Genomic DNA, 17984 nt, shown 5'->3' on the forward strand with positions numbered 1-17984 from the left:
GAGGACCCGGCCTTCGTGGTCTAAAGAAAGCTGGGTAGAGCGATCATGGCTCAAGAGTTGGGAGTTCGCCTTGTAATGGGAAGGTTGCCGGTTCGAGCCCCGGCTCGGACAGTCTCGGTCGTTGTGTCCTTGGGCAAGACACTTCACCTACTGCCTACTGGTGTTGGCCAGAAGGCACGATAGCAGATGGCACGATATGGCAGCCTCGCTTCTGTCAGTCTGCCCCAGGGCAGCTGTGGCTACAACTGTAGCTTGCCTCCACCAGTGTGTGAATGGGTGGATGACTAGGTGTGTAAAGCGCTTTGGGGTCCCTAGGGGGGACTAGTAAAAGCGCTATACAAATACAGGCCATTTACCATAGTACGTCATGAGCTCCCTCGGTGGAGTGAAACTCTGCCGTCTGCTCCTTGCTATCTAAAATATAACCAGGCACTGACGTAAACTCTTCTGTTTAATCATTTTCTGTTTGACGTTTATTCAGCTGTGTGAAAACCCCGGAGGAACCCTCCCGAGGGATTAATAAAGTTAAATTTAATTTAATTTAATCTAATAACTTTAATCTCAGCCAAACCGATTTACTCACTAACAAATAAAACACTGAAAAAGCCAAACAATAACATTTTTAAGTTATCAAAGTGACTTATATATATATATTAACCCGAGTAGCGAAAGACCGCGGGGGTTTGAAAACGATGTGTCGATTGGCTCAGATATTTGAAGTTTACACAGCTACATTCTCACCTGAAAATATGTTAAAAGTTTTTTTGCGACCCAGAAAGAGAAATAAGAGTAATATTAAAACTAAGTCGCTGCCGTCATTGTTGGAAACCGGAATTGGCTGGGCCCGCTATGAATTCTGCAATATGGTTTTTCAATTTTGTTGTCCGGGTGGAAAATCGGGAAAAATTTGGGAGAATGGTGGCTCCAGGAGATTTTCGGGAGGGGCACTGAAATTCGGTATTCTCCCGGAAAAATTGGGAGGGTTGGCATGTATGGTTGTGGCAACATCACTAACCTTGTCAAACACCTCAGAGTAAATCATATCACAGAATATGACGAGCGTATGTTGAGGTGAACTGAAGAGGAGGACAGGGACAGGTGCTGCTAGGGTGAGACAGATGTCTCTCACGGAGTTCTTTAGTCCTGCTGGCAGGCAAGGTGTTCAAATAGCGCACAACTTCAGGTTTTTTATTTCTATATGATGAACTCTGCATTATTAAGTGATAAGAACAAGTAATCTGATGTCCTGCAATCATTATGATGCTATAATTTGAGATACAATAAATAAAATAAGTTTTTGTACAAAGTATCGGTATCGGATTAGTATCGTCAATACCACCCTGAATATTACTTGGTATCGGATCGGAAAGGAAATAAGTGGTATCGCACATCACTAATTTCCACCCTATGCTGCGTTCACTGTGGCTTTGCGGGATAATGTTTGTTGTGTTTTGTAGGAAAACCACCCTACAAAATGCTGGAATGCGATCCAGACTGGGCACCCTCTATCAACCTGGGTCATACCGAGTGTAAAGCTGCTACCACAGCGATATTTGATCGGTTAAGAGAGAGAGCGATATCAAAACAAAAAAAAGTATGCAAAAAATATGGAAAAGTCCCGCATATATGTGCCCAGGTGTTGTATTGAAGCAATCAAGTGATGAATAACTGTTTTCCAGTATGTTGTTTTGCAATGGGTTTTTTTGCATTGTTGATTTGTTATTTTACCGAAGCAGCTAATAAAGCACAATGGAATACAATTTTGCCTCTTTCTTGTAAGATTCTATAATAGAAAGAAACAATAATGCCAGTTATTAAAGACAATAAATTGAATGAATTACGACACACTCAAAATTTTTTCTATTAGATCTGAAAACGTTGTGTAATACTACAACCTGAAACAATAAATAGATTGCGTTGGCCTGTACATGAGATAAAGGGAAAGAAATTAACAACACCTGTGAAATGGAATAGTCCAAATCACCAAAGTCAACTGGACCTGGGCTTGTTGCAGGGATCTGAAGTTACTAAACATTTTGTGAGTGTATGCACTAAAACTTAGGACCATATAATAATAAATATGTGCGTGATGAAAGTCGGGCAGCACGCTAACGTCCTTACTCCACTCTGTATGCTCGTATGCGTCTAACCCTTTCACTCATTTGATTTTTTTCGTTGTCCTTTTTTTTGCCTTTTCGTCAAGTCTGTCTTTGTACGGACCTGTCGTGTTCTCCGTCGTTTTGTACATAACTGTTTTGGGGCAAATAAAATGCAAGTAGGGATTAAAACCGCAGAATTAATGATTACCGGTGCTGTAAATACTAGCGCTTGATGCAGTGTTTTGATTTTGTTGCCACGGGTACCCACAAAGCAATGCGCGAAAGTCACGTGGTCTGACGAAGAAGAAACCACGTCGCTCTCCATGCGAATACTTCTCGCGAGAGTATGTTGCAGCAAGGTCCAGAAAATGGAAGGCTGTACTGTGGGTGCTAGCTAGGTTGCCGAGCGACTCAAACCATAGCTGGAAAATATATAAATTACATCGAAGGTATGATTTCCGTGTCTGTGTACGGGCGTTCAGCATTCAATTCCGTAGTCGGTATCGCTAGTGAGACGTAGCGCTGCTGCGTAGAGTATTTATTAACAGGTGATTTAGAAGCTTAAGTTTAGCTTTAGCTACGCTAGCTGCAGAGAACAATGTCGTCGCCACCACATAGAAGACGCCTCTCTTTTACCTTTATGGAATAACTTGTGAGTGTTTGCGGGGTTTCAGGGCAAGGACGTTTCGTTTGCGGTTTTACAACTGAATTAGGTGTGGCAGTTAAATTAGTACGTGCTGTGGTTTCATTTGGAGTACAGAAACATTATGGACTTCCCAGCCACACTTTGCTGAGTTTTTGCATAAACGTATCGCTCCTAGCAGGCCAGTTTTGCAATGTGAAGCATCAGTGAACACAGCAGCTGGTTGCACCGGGTAACATTAGCAGCAAGTAGAGCTCAGAAATTAACCACAGTGAGAAAATGAACTGTGACTTTCATCACCATAAACGTCTCTGCGAGTTGCATCTCATAAACTGTTAATGCAGACTACAGCCGAGCTGAATTTTAAACTCAACAAAGTAATTTGTCTACGAAGCAAAACAGGGACACAGCACGTGTTTACAGACGTGCAGTGCTGTGAAAAGTGCAAACATCTTTTCCTTTACTGTGGCAGTATGGGAAGACTTAATACAAGTTAAATCCTCAAAAGTACAAAGGGTAACGTGATAAATTATACACATTAAACAACATTTCACCCCTCTTTTTATAACTGTATCCTACAGTTTGTTAAATTATATAGTTATTAATATGCAGTTTGTTTCTATTTAAAACTCCGAAAATGATTCAAAGATATTGTTAACATGATTGTTATGTGGTTTAATCTTACCTTATCTTAGCTTAAAGGTATCTGTAACCTTCCAACAAACCTACTTGAGCAAAAAGTACAGATTTTGCTACAAATTGTATTTAAGCTGAATTGTAAAATATCATTATTTCATGTACATTTTCCACATACACCCAATTCAGAAGTGGAAAACACTTAAATGCAGTGCAAAGAAAGCACTTGTACGGTGCTTGAGTAAATGTACTGACATCTTTGCGCATCAGATGGATTAAGCCCAATGTTGGCATTGTTAAAAAATCAAATCCAATTGTTTCACAGTTAAACTATAGGATGATTTGATTGGCTGACTGTAAGTTGTGAAGTCAGATTTATTTCTAAGCACATTTTAAAAACACTTGCTGACCAAAGTTCCAGAAAATGATGTGGTTATGGGATATGGGTAAGAGATTGAAAAAAGAAAACACAAAGTGGAAAAAACATGATGAAAGCAGGACAGATAAAAAAGTAACTCAGTCTGGTTTAAAGCCAAAGGAAATAAAGGGTTTTCAAAGGGGTTTTGAAAGTGTCTGATGTTGGAGAGATCCATGTAACTAAGTGTACAGTGAACAAATGCTCATTTCAGGCATGAAATGCAGTCATGTGAAAAAGAAAGCGGACTCTATACAGTCCTGTGAAAAACTAAGTATTCCCTTAATGTTTTCATAAAAATTAAGAGGGTAAGGAGAAGCCAGGTGGTGCTAAAAAACATACACTTGATTAACTGATCATTATCATGTTAACACAGTACCAGAAGTGGATGTCCATGCAAAATCACTTTAAGGTCAGTGCTCAAAGAAATCCTAAATGTTGATTCTGTTCATCTGGATGTGAAAAACATTTCTTCACTCAGTGAAACGTATCTTCCACTGAAAACGCTACAACTGTTTGGGATTTCTTCTGGGTTTGAACAGCGTGGCTTCCTTTGAATGTCAGCATTTCTTTCTTTTTTTTCTGGATGATTGAGCATACATCAAGACGTACTCAAAGAAATGCTCAAGCAATGCCTGAAGAAAAAAAAAAAGAGCTACATCTCATGCTCTAAAGGCCTCAATATGTTAAATGTTCATAACAGTACAATAAGAAATGACTTATTTGGAAGGGTTGCCAAGAGAAAGTCTCTTTTCTTTATAAAAGTCATGGCAGCAAAGCTTAGGTTTACAAAATTGCATTAGAACAAACTCCAAGACTATGCTGACATGTAAGCACAAATTCCTCATACCCACTGTGAATCACAGCATTGGAGGGATGAGGATTTGGGGTTGTTTTGCAGCCATAGGACCTGGGGACCTTGCAGTCATTGACTCAACCATGAACTCTTCTATATACCACATACCTGGACTCAAAATTGAGGCCTTCTGTTTGTCAGCAAAAGGTTGGCTGACATTGGGTCATTGGGACAAGGACCCCAAACACACCAGCAAACCTACAACAGAATGGTTAAAAGAAATTCAGAAACATGGTGTTGCAATGGCCCAGTCAAAATCCAGACCTCAGTTTGACTGAAATGCTGTGGCGGTTCTTTAGGAGATCAGTACATTAAATAATGCCTGTAAACCTGTGAACTTAAACATAAAGAAGAGAGGTCTAAAGTTTCTCCACAATGATGTGAGAAACTGATAAAGTCATACAGAAAATTACTTCCACTAAATACAACTAAAGGTAGTTATATACACTATTAGGTCTTTTATTGAGTCATGGGAAAACTTTTACATGACTAACATTTTTCAATTCATAAATTGGTGACCCTCATGGTTTGTTCAGACATACCCACAACAGTCATGGAGACCACTGTGCAAGTGAGCTTGGAAGTGTGTATACACATAAAAACAGTATTTGTGTTTAAGCAACATGTCATGCATTTTAATGTTACTACAAGGTGGACAAATATTGGTGAAGAGTGGTTTTCCCCACATGTTGTTGCTCCAAATCAAGATGCATGAAGTTCAAGGAGATGGATGCATGAACACAATCTTGTAACTGCCTTTCTTTTAAGGCAACTGCATGAGGTTTAGACTTGTGTTAAAAATTATACATGAACATTGCATGGTGAGACTTTGTAAGGCTTCCACTGCTCACTTTCATAAATTAAGATGCAATCAGAGTATTGAATAGGAGTTCATGTCAAAGAGGCCCATTAGCTGGCCAGGAGCTAAAGTTAATACAGGCTATCAGAAATCCTTTTAAATCCTCAGTGTTGAAACTGTTTGTGGTGCTAATGAATAAACTATGTGATGTGGAGTTTATTGCAGTGCTCTTTCATTGCAAAGCAACAAATGGAATTGAGCTTTTTAACAAAATTGTTTTTTGCGTATATTTTTTTAAATCACCTGTCTCTAATGTAGATTGGTTTGGGTTTTTTCTCCATCCATGATTTTTACAGGTTCACAGCAAGAAACATTGGGATGACTCTTTACACACCCTAAACACATTTGGTGTTTGCAGCTGTCTGCATACAGTTTGCACAGGTACGTGTTTTCTGTTTTATTTCTTGTTTAACTTAGTGAATTGTGAACATAGTTTACAGACACTAACTAAAAGGATCTTGTAGGTTTGAACAGCGTGGCTTCCTTTAAATGTCAGCATGGACATGATGGACAACAGCAGTGTTGCTGATGATAATAATAATTCAGGTACAATCAGCCTGCCAGTTGCCTAAAGGTGAAACGTGGGTGTTGCTTTTGTTAAATCAATTTCTTTCTGTTTATCTGCAGACGAACGGCAGATGCCCTCAGAAGAGGCCGAGTCAAGTGTTAGGCCGACCTTGTCACAGGTTAGAAAGTCTTGGGGGTTTCGACGAACAACCATTGCAAGAAGGGAGTTCATGGAGGAGGTTGGAGACCTAACCTGCAGTCCTCCAATTGTTCGACGAGGCAGAAATCGTCGGACCAATCAAACAGCAGCCCAGACCGCTACAGAGACCCCCACCACCCAGAAAGCTACTCGTACAGCAAGGAGTGTTATTGATGAACTTCAGTGGTCTGCCCCATCCTCACCTGTCTCTGAGAATAGCAAAACTGGTTCAGAAACTTCCGCAGGAGGCAGCCTTGATCCCAGCTTATGGCAGGATTTTGGGTCTGCTTTCCACACTGCCTTCACACTGCTTGGGGGCAGTGAGGGCCTGTCACTAACAATGTCAGATGAACTGGCGGTTCCTGACATTTTAGAAGCCACTGAAGCCATTGAGTCTCCTAATCCACAGGCTATAGATGAAACTGAGATGGCTGATAACATTGATGACATGGAGATTGCACAGCCAGTTGCTTCTGGCAATGCAGAGGGAGAAGAGATCCATGATGTGGTTTTAATCTCAAGTCATGAAGAGGATAGTGATGAAATGACTTTGTTACAGATTAAGGAACAGCTGGCTTCTAATAGCAGACAGGAAGACTCCAAAGCTAGAGGAGGGAAAGGAGGAAAGGGAAAGGCCAGAGGAAAGGGGAGAGGTAGAGGAAGAGGTAGGGGCAAAGGTAGAGGGAGGGGTAGAGGAAAGGGGAGGGCTGTGGAGTTTCAGTCAACCATTGCAGATGATAAGGACAGTGATGATGATGTGGTGCTGGTTAATTTAACTGAGCAACAGCATTTACAAGAAGTGGAAAAAGAAACTGATCCACAAAGTCCTCCTGAAAAAGAGGGTTCGGCTGCTCTCTTTGATACAGCCCTAAGTCCTGCTCAGCAATCAAACTCAGACTGCATGATCATAGACAGTGACTTTGATCAGATTCCTGAGCTAACTCCCGGTCAGTTTGATGAAGTGCCAGAGGAGGAGGAGAAGAAAGATGCTAAAAATACAGAAGAGTTTTCAAGGATATCACACAATGAAGGATATGACTCAAATGCTCTGTTCTGCATCTGCAGACAGAAACAAGATAAGAGGTACATGTTTATATGTAGTAACTGGATTTCTTAGGCTGAGCTGTTCTTTCGGACGATTTGCATAGTTCAGCTGTGTACCATTTTTCACTTCCTATTATCTATTCACTGCTTTTTAAAGGTTTATGATCTGCTGTGACAGCTGCCAGGAGTGGTTCCACGGTGAATGCGTCGGTGTCAGTGAGACACAAGGCCATCAGAGTATGCAAGAGTACGTCTGCCCGCCTTGCACTATAAAGAAACAAAGCCAGTCTGAGTCTCACCCTCAGCCAGACCCTGAGCTTAGCTTTCCTGAATGCTTGACACAAAGTCCTGCTGTTGAAGAAGCACAAGAGGACCAGCGAGCAGTTAAGGTTTGAATTTAATTTGGGTTGTCATCAATCTTTACACTGCCCATCGCCTTCATTTACAAAACCTTTAGCATTTTCTTTCATTCCTGTGTGACCACATACGTGTGATAGATAATCTTCATGAAGAAAGTTTGCTCTCTGAATTTAAGATGAACATCTGTTTTCAGCAGACTGTGCTGGTAGAGGAGGAAACAGAGGAGGAGGAGCAAGAGCAGGCTATTGAAGCAAGGCCAGACCCTGATGCTCAACCTGAAGCTCAACCTGAGCCTGAGATGGATAGCTCTCTTCCCTTGTGCATCGGACCTGGTTGCTCTAAACAAGCACTACCAGATTCTGTTTACTGTGGCAATGACTGCATCCTTCAGCATGCTGCTTTCACTATGAAGACACTCTCTGGCCCTAAGGTGCCCAAATCCAAAGGACGGGCACAGAGAAAAGCTTCCATGTCAAGACCTGCTGCAAAGGTAAGAAAAATTAGCTTGCAGACTGAGAAGAGTATTGAGGTGTGTGGGTAATAAGATTTTCATCTTGGGCTCATTTCTATAGTTTCAGGTAGTTAGTTTCAGCAACTGAAAAATCATATTTTTTCACCCTATGTAAACATTTCAATCATAGGCTCAAAGGTCAAGTCGGACATCAAAGAGGCTAGCAGAAAAAGCTGAGCTGCGAGGTGAGGAGGAGAAAAAGGAGGATGATGGTGAGCAGGAGGCGGCTGCATCTCCTGTCATCTGTGACCCCAGTCTCACAGAAGCTCAGGCTACCTCCACACCAGCATCAAACTTACACACAGCGTGTATGTATCATTCTATACTCACACACATTCAAGCAGTTTACACATCATGCACAAAGTGCCTGTTTTGGAATTACAGCTTTACCTTCCCCTTTTGAATCAGTAGAATTCGCAATGTGCGCGCACACACACATTTTTACTTATTCCCTGGTTCATAGCAGGGGTCAGCAGTGGGTAAGTATTTTCACTTTTATAATTCCCCTGTTCAGTTGCAGTAGTACAGATGTTCTCATGAAACAATCTTGACAAGTCAGAATGCCAGTCTTACCGAAGCACATGCATATAAAATCCGTGTCATAACAAAAATCCCTAAATGAGCAACACACAGCTGCGCTTGGTGACTGTGTTCAAACAATGCTTTGATCTTTGTCTAAACCTTTTGCAAATGTAAAACTATGAATGCAAGCTGGAACCAAGTTATTGTTGGGATGATCTCTATTTCTACAAACAAAATATCTATTGTGATGCAAAGGGCTCCTTAAGAAATACTATGTTAAATTGATGGACGAAACAGCACATAAAACGTACAGTAATGCTTAGCTCTAGCATGGTGCTCCCATATTCACAGCATTACTCATTATTTAATAATTTAAGCATTTTCGTGCATTCTGTTTTCATTATACTCTCTAAAATTAAACTATAACAAGTTGTAGCATCAGAAACTGAAAGTTTCCATTATAGATGTCTGGCCATGCAGTATAATGACGTTGTTATGAGATTTATTTTTTAGAATCACAATATATGATTCTGTAATTGATTGATGGTTACATATAAGGGAATATAAAGAAAAAATGCATACTCAATTTTAAAACTATGCAAGGGATTCATGTGAAATTTTGGCTCCAATGTCAGTTTAAAGTCACAAAATCAGTATATATTTCTGTTTTAATTTATTCCAACATTTTGCTAGTGTATAAAACATCTTTAGTTCTTTATATTCAGTTAGAAGATTGTTAGAAGACAAGTGCAATGGTCAATAAGTCATCTTACCAAAATCAGCATTCAACAAGACCGACGTCAACTTATAACAGTAATATGGTGCATTGCGACATACATTAAACACTACATTGCATATATTTTATTCCACACTATATATGACATTCCTTTAGGTCTTTGCCCAAAAGCTTGTTTTTATGAAAATTGATATGAGGCTTTCTTTTTTCAGTAGGTTTTTTTCAGTATTGAATAATAATGAGAAACTTTATTTATGCAGAACTTTTTCTGAACAAGGTTAAGTCTTAGACAGACAGAAAGAAATTTTAAATGGATAAAAAATACTTGTTCAAAACTAAATCAAAGTAATGAAAGGTTTTGGTTTCTGAAATAATTTAGCGCTAGTTATACAAGTTCTTCTTCTCAAATCAACTGCAGCCAACATATGATGGTGGATGTAAGGGTTGATTTTTTTCTATTTAACAAGTTAGGATACACTCATCTAAAATTACATGCATGTTTTCCACTCCTGTAAAAAAGCAGACCTCTTTTCAAGACCGCAGTTCAAACACTGTATAGACCTGCTGCAGCTGTCCTGCTGCTGGTTTGACCGTAGATAACATTAAACATTCCGGTTTTTGGTATTCCTGGGTTTACATGTATTAAACTAAATCACCTGCACACCAAACCACATTAAACCATCAATCACACACTGCTCCACAATGCCACCAAGTACACTGGCTTTGTGAAGTCCTCATAATGATGTCTCAAGTGCCCAGATGGTATAATTTTCTCAAAGTTGATCGTCTGTTCAAAGAAGTGCCCTAATATTCCAGCAACCCTGCCATAAGGATGCATTTTGCTTTCAGACATTGGTCTGATTCCTCCAACATGCAGCATCTTCCTGGTTTATTTTGTGGGCAGTCAACATTGGAGCATAATCTACCCTTTGTGTTAAATACACATGCACAAGTTGAAAACCTCTCTGTCTCACTGTCATGCAACGTTTTGGGTATTTCAAGGAAAACTTTATTTTTCCAACTTCCAATGCCTTCAGTCGTCAACACACAAACAACCACAAGCACACACTCTTGGATCAGTCATTTCACAGACACACCAGCCTTAAGTTGGATAGGATTTGGAATCAATAGAGACGCTGCAGCTGGTATGGAGGAGGAAGAGGAGGAGGGGACTGAAGGATTCATGAAGATTTTGAAGTGTCAGCTGGCCACTGTCAGCAAAAGGCTCCATTCCTCTGAGAAAAGTCTTCACACTGCTGCAAATGAAGAAAAAATACTTCACAATGCACGCACACGCACACACGCACACGCACACACACACACACTGGGAATGAAAGAGGTGTACATCCTTTTTTTTTTTTTTTTTTTTTTTTTTTTAATTAATTTATTTTTTTAAACCTGGTACATTCATAGTGTTAAATAGCCTTACTTAGGCCATGTTATCCCACATTTAACTTAAAAATTTAAATCCCTACACTCTTTTTTTTGCTCTTTCAAACATGTACAAACCATATTTCTTTACAATTTTATACACATTAACAACAATAATTAATTAATAATTTTGTGAACTTTGGGCTCTGGCCCAACTTGACTGGATTGTCAAAATTAAAATTTTGCAAAATTACTCAACAGACTAAAAAACACAAAGGTGAAAACAACAAATGTCGAGATTAAAATAGTCTGGTTATGACAAGATAACAATATCATGTCTTTCTCACATTTTGAAAGATATAAATAGGTAAAAGAGGGAGAAAGATGGGAGCATGAAATTTAAGCTATATACTGATGGCAAAGGAAGTCTACTCTACACACTTGCACAAACACACAAAACAACTCAAGAGATCAAAACAGTAAGTTTCTTGAAAACATGAACTCAATTTACAGTAGCTACCCAGCAGCCCATCGGAAACCTGGTTGATCACTGGTGGTAGCCACTGCTTAATGCCTCATGGAGCCTCTGAATGTGTGGAGCTGTGTGATCACTGGCACAATTCTGGCAAAAGCTGATGGTTCGGAGTCATATCTCCAGCTTTTGTTCTGTGCCACACAGTGTCTCAGTGGGATAGAGATCAGACAGCGATGCAGGCAGAGACATAATTTTTCACCAGTTTTTCCTCAGGGTGATTGTGATGGCAGCAGTCAATTATGACCTGTTGAACTGTGGTGTCACTTAATGTGATGATATTCTGCACAATTCATTTGCTGCAACATGAGCCGACTCAGAAATGGAACGTTGAACTCATATGGCTTTTACCTTTGTGTAAGGAGGAGCTTGTTGAGGATTGCCCCTTCCCACCATCAAAGTACTCTCAGGGATCTCTCGCTGTGGTTTCTAATCATATTAATTATATTGGTACTCCTAAATTAGAAGACAAAAAATTTTTCTTTGTTCCTACTTGGTATGCAGAATTTCTTTTACATCAGTGTATATATAACAAATTGCATTTCTAGCTGTCCCCTCAATAAGCACCTGCACCTTTCAGAAAGATGTAACCTCTTTCATGTAACCTAACAACCAAAGGAAAGAGCATGTTATTGCAAAGCTGAAAGCATGGTTCATGGACGTTGAACCCCTTCATAGTTGCAGAACAGTGATGGAATGGATGGGGTTTCCTTTGGATAGTAAATGAAATCAGATAGGTTTTCCATCTGTGTCCCATTAGTTTTCATTATTGGTGATACAGTACATGGAACAGCAATTTAGCATTTTTGCTCTCAGATACACCAATCCAAAAAGGTGGTCATTCGTATCCCATTTTTTCTTTGGAATTTTAGCACTGCTCCGAAAAATGCATAGTGCACTACCAAGCAAATTAAACCGCATAATGTTTCACAAACACTCTCAAAAGCAGGCGAAATAGTCTAGTGTCTGTACGCTGAACAGTAGTATTGCTTCGTGTATTGATAATTCTTTTATTTTTGTTTTGGAAAGAGATGAAAGTTCTGTGTTAGAGCCAAAATGCTTTAAAGAAGTTTTTCTGTACTGCTGGAAGTCAGTGCATGGCATTGTTAAAATGAAAAAAAGAGAGAAAGGGTCCGTAGTTTGGGTGTCTGAAGGGTCTGTTTTCACACAGATACATTCATAGAAAAAATAATAGTTCTTAAAACACCAAAGGAAACAATACAGAACCAAAATGTGACCAGCTATGATTTTTTTATTTTTTTATTTATCTTGAGCAGCGTTTATCACTGTTGCTACACATTTGATCAACTTGACCTAAGACCATATTCATCGCAAAAAGTTTGCTATTTACAACAGGTTCTGTCTCAAGTTCATTGCTCAGTAGGCAGGGAAAACAACAAAGCATAAAAATCCATTTTAACATATATTTCTTAAGTTAAAACGTTTAGAATTGGAATTCCTTGTTGAATTATAAAATACATCGAATAGATGTGCTACTTCTGTAGGTGCCTCTAAAATAGTACACACTATGAAAATAAGCAATAAATAAAACAACATTCATACAATAAATCGAACTCTTTCAGTTGAAGATAATTATGACTATGAAGACAAAAAATGCTATAGTACATTGCAGTAATTAGTCTTGATTTAGAGCAGTGACTGCATCTGGATAAAAAATTCTTTACCTGCTTTATTTTTCTTGTACAAATGGATTTGGCCTTTTTTTTTTTTCTTTTCAAAACTCTGATGGAGTTGAGTGGTCTGCTGCAGTAGTCCCTGTCATACTTGTGTCATAGCACATCTTGTCACACATGACAAAACACAAAACCAATGAAGCTGAAAATGCAAAGCCTTGTTGGATTATGATCAGTTTGGAGTTGCAGGAAGGGACAAGGTCTGTGGTCTCCATCCATTCTTTACACTTGTAACCTTTAAGAGTATGTAATAATATTTCCCTGAATAACCTTTCTGATTGGAGAAGCCTTTAATTAGTAATTATAGCTTTTCAATTGATTGTGTAGCTGCACACACATATGATGTGATGGATGAGTGATTCAATGGGTGTCATGATTTTTGTGATGATGGTAATGAATTGTATCAGACGTTATCTGAGTGAAGCTCTTGCTTAGAGTATATTTCTTACTTTTCCAAACTTCCCAAACCAGCATCCAACTTTCAGCCCACTCCTCTGAACACATGTCACGAAGTAAGCATGAATACCAGATATTTCGTATTCATAGAGCTTGCACATGACAAATGCTTTCATATGAGACCTGAATGATTTTCTGGATAACATACGGGCATGCAAGCATTTTTCCCCCACAGTATTTCTTAGGATATTACCACACATGTTGCCCAGACAGTTTCAGGAGAACGAGGTCCAAATATTATCCAAAGTTATCCTTTATTCATAAGTAGCACTCAGCAGGCTTCATGTATAGTCATAGTTTGCTTCATGCTTTCTCACTTCTGAAAATATTCTGCTTGGTTTGGACGAAGGAGCTGCCTGGGAATGGTGTACACAAACATGACACCCACTCACAAACTGTGAATGCATTTAATCGTTGCCTGTGCCATTTTCACCTGCCTGCAATCAGACATCACACAGACTTTGGAAAGGGAGCTGGCAGGCTGAAGAAAATTTATGTTCAATCCAGCTGTGCTGGACATTTATGTGCATTCTCCCATCCACCTCTGCTGGGCTGTGTCGAGAAAAGTTTGGGAGCTGCGCTGCATGTGTGAAAATTATAGCTATATGTCCTCATAGACTTCACTGTTTTCAGGTTGAGCACCAAGCTGCAACCTTATGGTGTGTAGTGTAGCTTTTGAGGGAAAGACTTTTGATTAGTTTGATTGTTTACACCAAGAAAAGAGGGGGCTGTATTATATTTAATTTGAATCAGAGCACAAATACTTGATTGTTAAATTCCATTTTGAGAAATTTTGCCTCAGCGGATTGAAGGTTTTTTTTTTTCATTTTTTTTTTATTTTCGGGGCTGCATCTTAAACCTCTTTAGTTTTGTCTTGCATGCTTCGAAAGGCCTGTATATATTCAGTGTGTTTTTTCCAACAGTCGAATCTTTTTAATACCATCTCAAACCTAATTGTAAAACACAAGCACCCTCTACTGGCCAAACAAATAATGTGCAACCATGGAAAGAACACTGCTGATGTTCTGAGTAGTTCACATTTTTGACATCTGCTCAGTGTGGAGATTTCTTGACATTCTTGTGTGATAGCAGAGAATTAGTAACCTAGAGTATTTATTATTGAATATTATTCTAAGTAGTATCATTTTGAAGAAATTAAATGATTTTTTTCCATCAAAAAACAAACATATGTGCTAGCATACCTATAGTTGCAGTGTTTGAAGCGTTCACTATTTTCTCCTGAAGGGGTGGGTGTGTGTGTGTGTGTGTGTGTGTGTGTGTGTGTGTGTGTGTGTGTGTGTGTGTGTAAGTATGTATAGCAGAACAGTGCTGAATAATCTCTTATTTATGAAAGGAGATATTTAGAAACGCAGCTTACAAACATTTTTAAACTCTTTTGGGTTTTGGGGTTTTTTTGTTCAGTGAAATTTGGTGTGAAGTGCTCTCAACCTACTTTACCCCTATTTTGATTTTGTGTTGGGAACGTGAAAAGATCAGTAACATTATGCCGTCTTAGTTTTAAAAAAAAAGTTTAATGACCAGAAGGGAATAGCTTGATTGAAAAATAGCCCAGCATGTTATTCATCATTAAAACACAACTTGATTATAAATGTATTAAATTACTGAAATTCTACTCTCAGTGAGTCTTAAAGATGTGAGGAGGAGGTTTACAGTTTAAATTTTCTTCTGGGTCCAACTTAATTATGTTTCTCGCCTCATAAAATCAAATTAGGGTAGTGTCATTTCCAAAAACGTTGTGATTCTTCTTTAATCTAATTTATTTGAAGTTGAGAAAAAATATTTGATTTTAAAACTGGAAACTAAGGGAAAATCATTTGATCTTTTAATTTTTTTTAAGCTGCCACACTGCAGAGGAGACATGCTGTTGTAGTACTTGCATAATGTGACTTGGTAATGTCTTACTGCAATGAGCAAGCCTCAAGCAGTATATGTTGCTGCAGAACTTTCAAATATCGGTCACAGATGTGTAAGTTAGCCACCCATTGTGCACCAATTTACCCTTTAAGTAGAAGCTGACCATTGATAAATATGACAGTTCTAATGGATGCTCTATTTCTTCGTCCAAAGCATGCCAATTCCATGATTCACATTTATTTTTTATTTTTTTTAAGTTAGAATTTTTTTATTTTATTTTTTCGTATTTGTTAATGCAGGGTCAGAATATGTTTGCTTGCAATTTGGGTGTGACTCTGATCACAATATTTTGCACTATGGAATATTTTTGATCCAGGCAGCCAGAGGATCTGAAGATTAGTATTGGTTTTTAGATTTGTCCCCTGTGTACAAAGATTTTCTCTGAACTTTTCAGTTATATGTATCGTAAATGAGAAAATCTCCAATCTTTGCATTTGGTTCATAATTTGTTCAATCATTTGCCACACAGTTTTTAACACATTGGAGAACTCATCACTGTCGCCATTTCTGAAAGTTTCAACTCCTCTTGGATGTTCTCCCAACAAGGTGCTAGAAACTAAATTAATTTTGAGGCCTCAACAGGTTTTTTTAAAGACTGAAACACATTTTCAAGATCATCATCCGACCCATATCCAGACGTCTTCCCATGCGGATGCTATTTTCAGTCCCATTTAGTTCCCTAGCACTTGTGCATCTGTACTCCTTACCAGTTCTTTGTCCAGTATGTCAGCAGTATAGGGTTATGGTGATGGATGTCAGAGATCACCTATGGGCAAAGTGAGCAGCTATAGCTCTCAGGTCAAGGCATTTTTTCACAGATCTCATTTCCCAAGTAATGCATTAAATTATCATTATTATAAGATTCATAAAAAATTGAGTCTGCCTCGCTCTTGGTTCATTTTGCACCTCCACATATAGCCGACACTTGCAACACAGGTATCTGAGCATGCTTGGGTGCACACAAACAGGTACATGTCTGGACTTCTGTGCTGCTTTGAAGTCACTGAAGCAATGAAGCTCAACCATCATCATCAAATGAGAAAAGATCTGTATTTTTCGACTGCTGGACTCAGCTGTCTAGGACTAGGCAGTTGAAGAATGAAAGTGTGACAGATGAAATATTTTACACACAAAACACAAGCTGGACCAAAAATGTACTCCTGGTGTGTGTGTTTCTCTTTCACCTGTGCCCTCTTCTCCTGCTTGGGCTACACAGTGTGCATTATTGAGGGTATGCTACTGGCCATTAGCAATGCCGAAAGCAACAGTATGGCATCTGGACTGTGGAGGAAATCACCCAACCATATTACAGTTATCCTTTAATTTGATTTTCATTTTGTGGAAGTGCATAACTTGCAGCGAGCAAAGATTGTGTTGCTTAAAAAAAATGTGTACTGGCACATAATGGCGTGCAATTATTTAAGTTCATTCCAGAACTCTGCGTGTTGATGGTCACAGTCTGAATTTGTAATACATTAATGTTTAGAACCTGGGTTCAAGTTAAAACATTTGTATATCACAAATGTCAACATGCAAGTGGTCTTCCAACGGGTGACTTAAAAATAGCAGCAGTGCTGAAAACCCAGAGATGTAAGAAAAGAGAACCTCAAAAAGAAGACTGACCCAATTTCAATAACAGGATTATTATATTTTTACTTAGACTAATTGCTTAATTTAAATAAAAAGTATATACAGTGTATGCAGTATATTGTTTGTATCTCAGCTACTCAAAGGTTTTATTGAGAAGAAAAATTTGGTTTGTGCAGTGGGAATAAAGCTAAAGCAAAAGTTGATTTTACAGATAACACTTAATTGCATTGTTGTAATAATTTCTTAGTGCTGGAGTCATTGCAGGAAAAAAAACTATAAGATTTAAATTCATTTCAGTTTTGTTTATATATAGCGCCAAATTACATCAATAGTTGCCTTGTCGCACTTTATGTTGTAAGGTAAAGAACCTACAATAATTATTTAAAAATCATTACATTCATTGTTATTTTATCTTATTCTTTGTGCATATGGATGGATTAGATCATAGGTGTCAAACTCTGGCCCGCGGGCCAAATTTGGCCCGCAGCCTACTTACATTTGGCCCGCGAAGCCATACCAAATTACTATCAGAGCTGGCCTACTGGTATTATACAGCTAATATATATATTGTTTAGTATTAAACTTTGCTTGTTCCATATTCAGTTTTTCAGCAAAACGTGTTTGAGTCCATAAGAAAAGATTCATTCTTATATCTGGAGGAATAAATATATTTCAATAAATATTAACGTTAGCCCGCGACTTTGTTCCAGTTTTGAATTTTGGCCCACTGTGTATTTGAGTTTGACACCCCTGGATTAGATGGATTCGTATGCTTAAGAATGCTGTAAAAAATATAGTTAAATTAGAAATCGCACTGTTTAAAATAAAAAAATCAGATGCATCCATTTTGACAGGGCCTTGTGATGGATGAGTATATCCTGCTTGGAAAAATTACAAAATGAATAGAAAAGGAAATTATTACACCAGTCTGGCTAAAAAAGAAAGAAAAAAAGAGTGGTACAAAAAGTTATGATAATAACTTGGTAAATCTGTTGCTGTTAGTAAATACACCAATCAGG

General features: G+C 38.5%; 1 protein-coding gene across 2 annotated transcripts in view; it reads left to right on the top strand.

Annotated features, from left to right (window-relative positions):
- The first annotated feature begins 2456 nt into the window (after positions 1–2456).
- LOC146610981 (uncharacterized) overlaps positions 2457–17984 on the top strand; it is a 31081-nt gene continuing 15553 nt past the window's right edge. The window contains exons 1-7 of one of the 2 annotated variants that reach the window (XM_085345648.1): positions 2457–2548; positions 5805–5889; positions 5973–6054; positions 6136–7297; positions 7416–7647; positions 7812–8108; positions 8260–8437. In XM_085345648.1, the coding sequence (XP_085201774.1) occupies positions 6006–6054; positions 6136–7297; positions 7416–7647; positions 7812–8108; positions 8260–8437 (1918 nt within the window). In that variant the 5' untranslated portion in view covers positions 2457–2548; positions 5805–5889; positions 5973–6005. The remainder of the gene's footprint in view (positions 2549–5804; positions 5890–5972; positions 6055–6135; positions 7298–7415; positions 7648–7811; positions 8109–8259; positions 8438–17984) is intronic. The other variant, XM_085345649.1, reaches the window with a different exon arrangement.

Source organism: Diplotaxodon limnothrissa, linkage group LG20 (genome assembly GCF_057381915.1).
Source record: "Diplotaxodon limnothrissa isolate DT_005_m linkage group LG20, D_limnothrissa_male_GT1.1, whole genome shotgun sequence".
Taxonomy (NCBI): Eukaryota; Metazoa; Chordata; class Actinopteri; order Cichliformes; family Cichlidae; genus Diplotaxodon; species Diplotaxodon limnothrissa.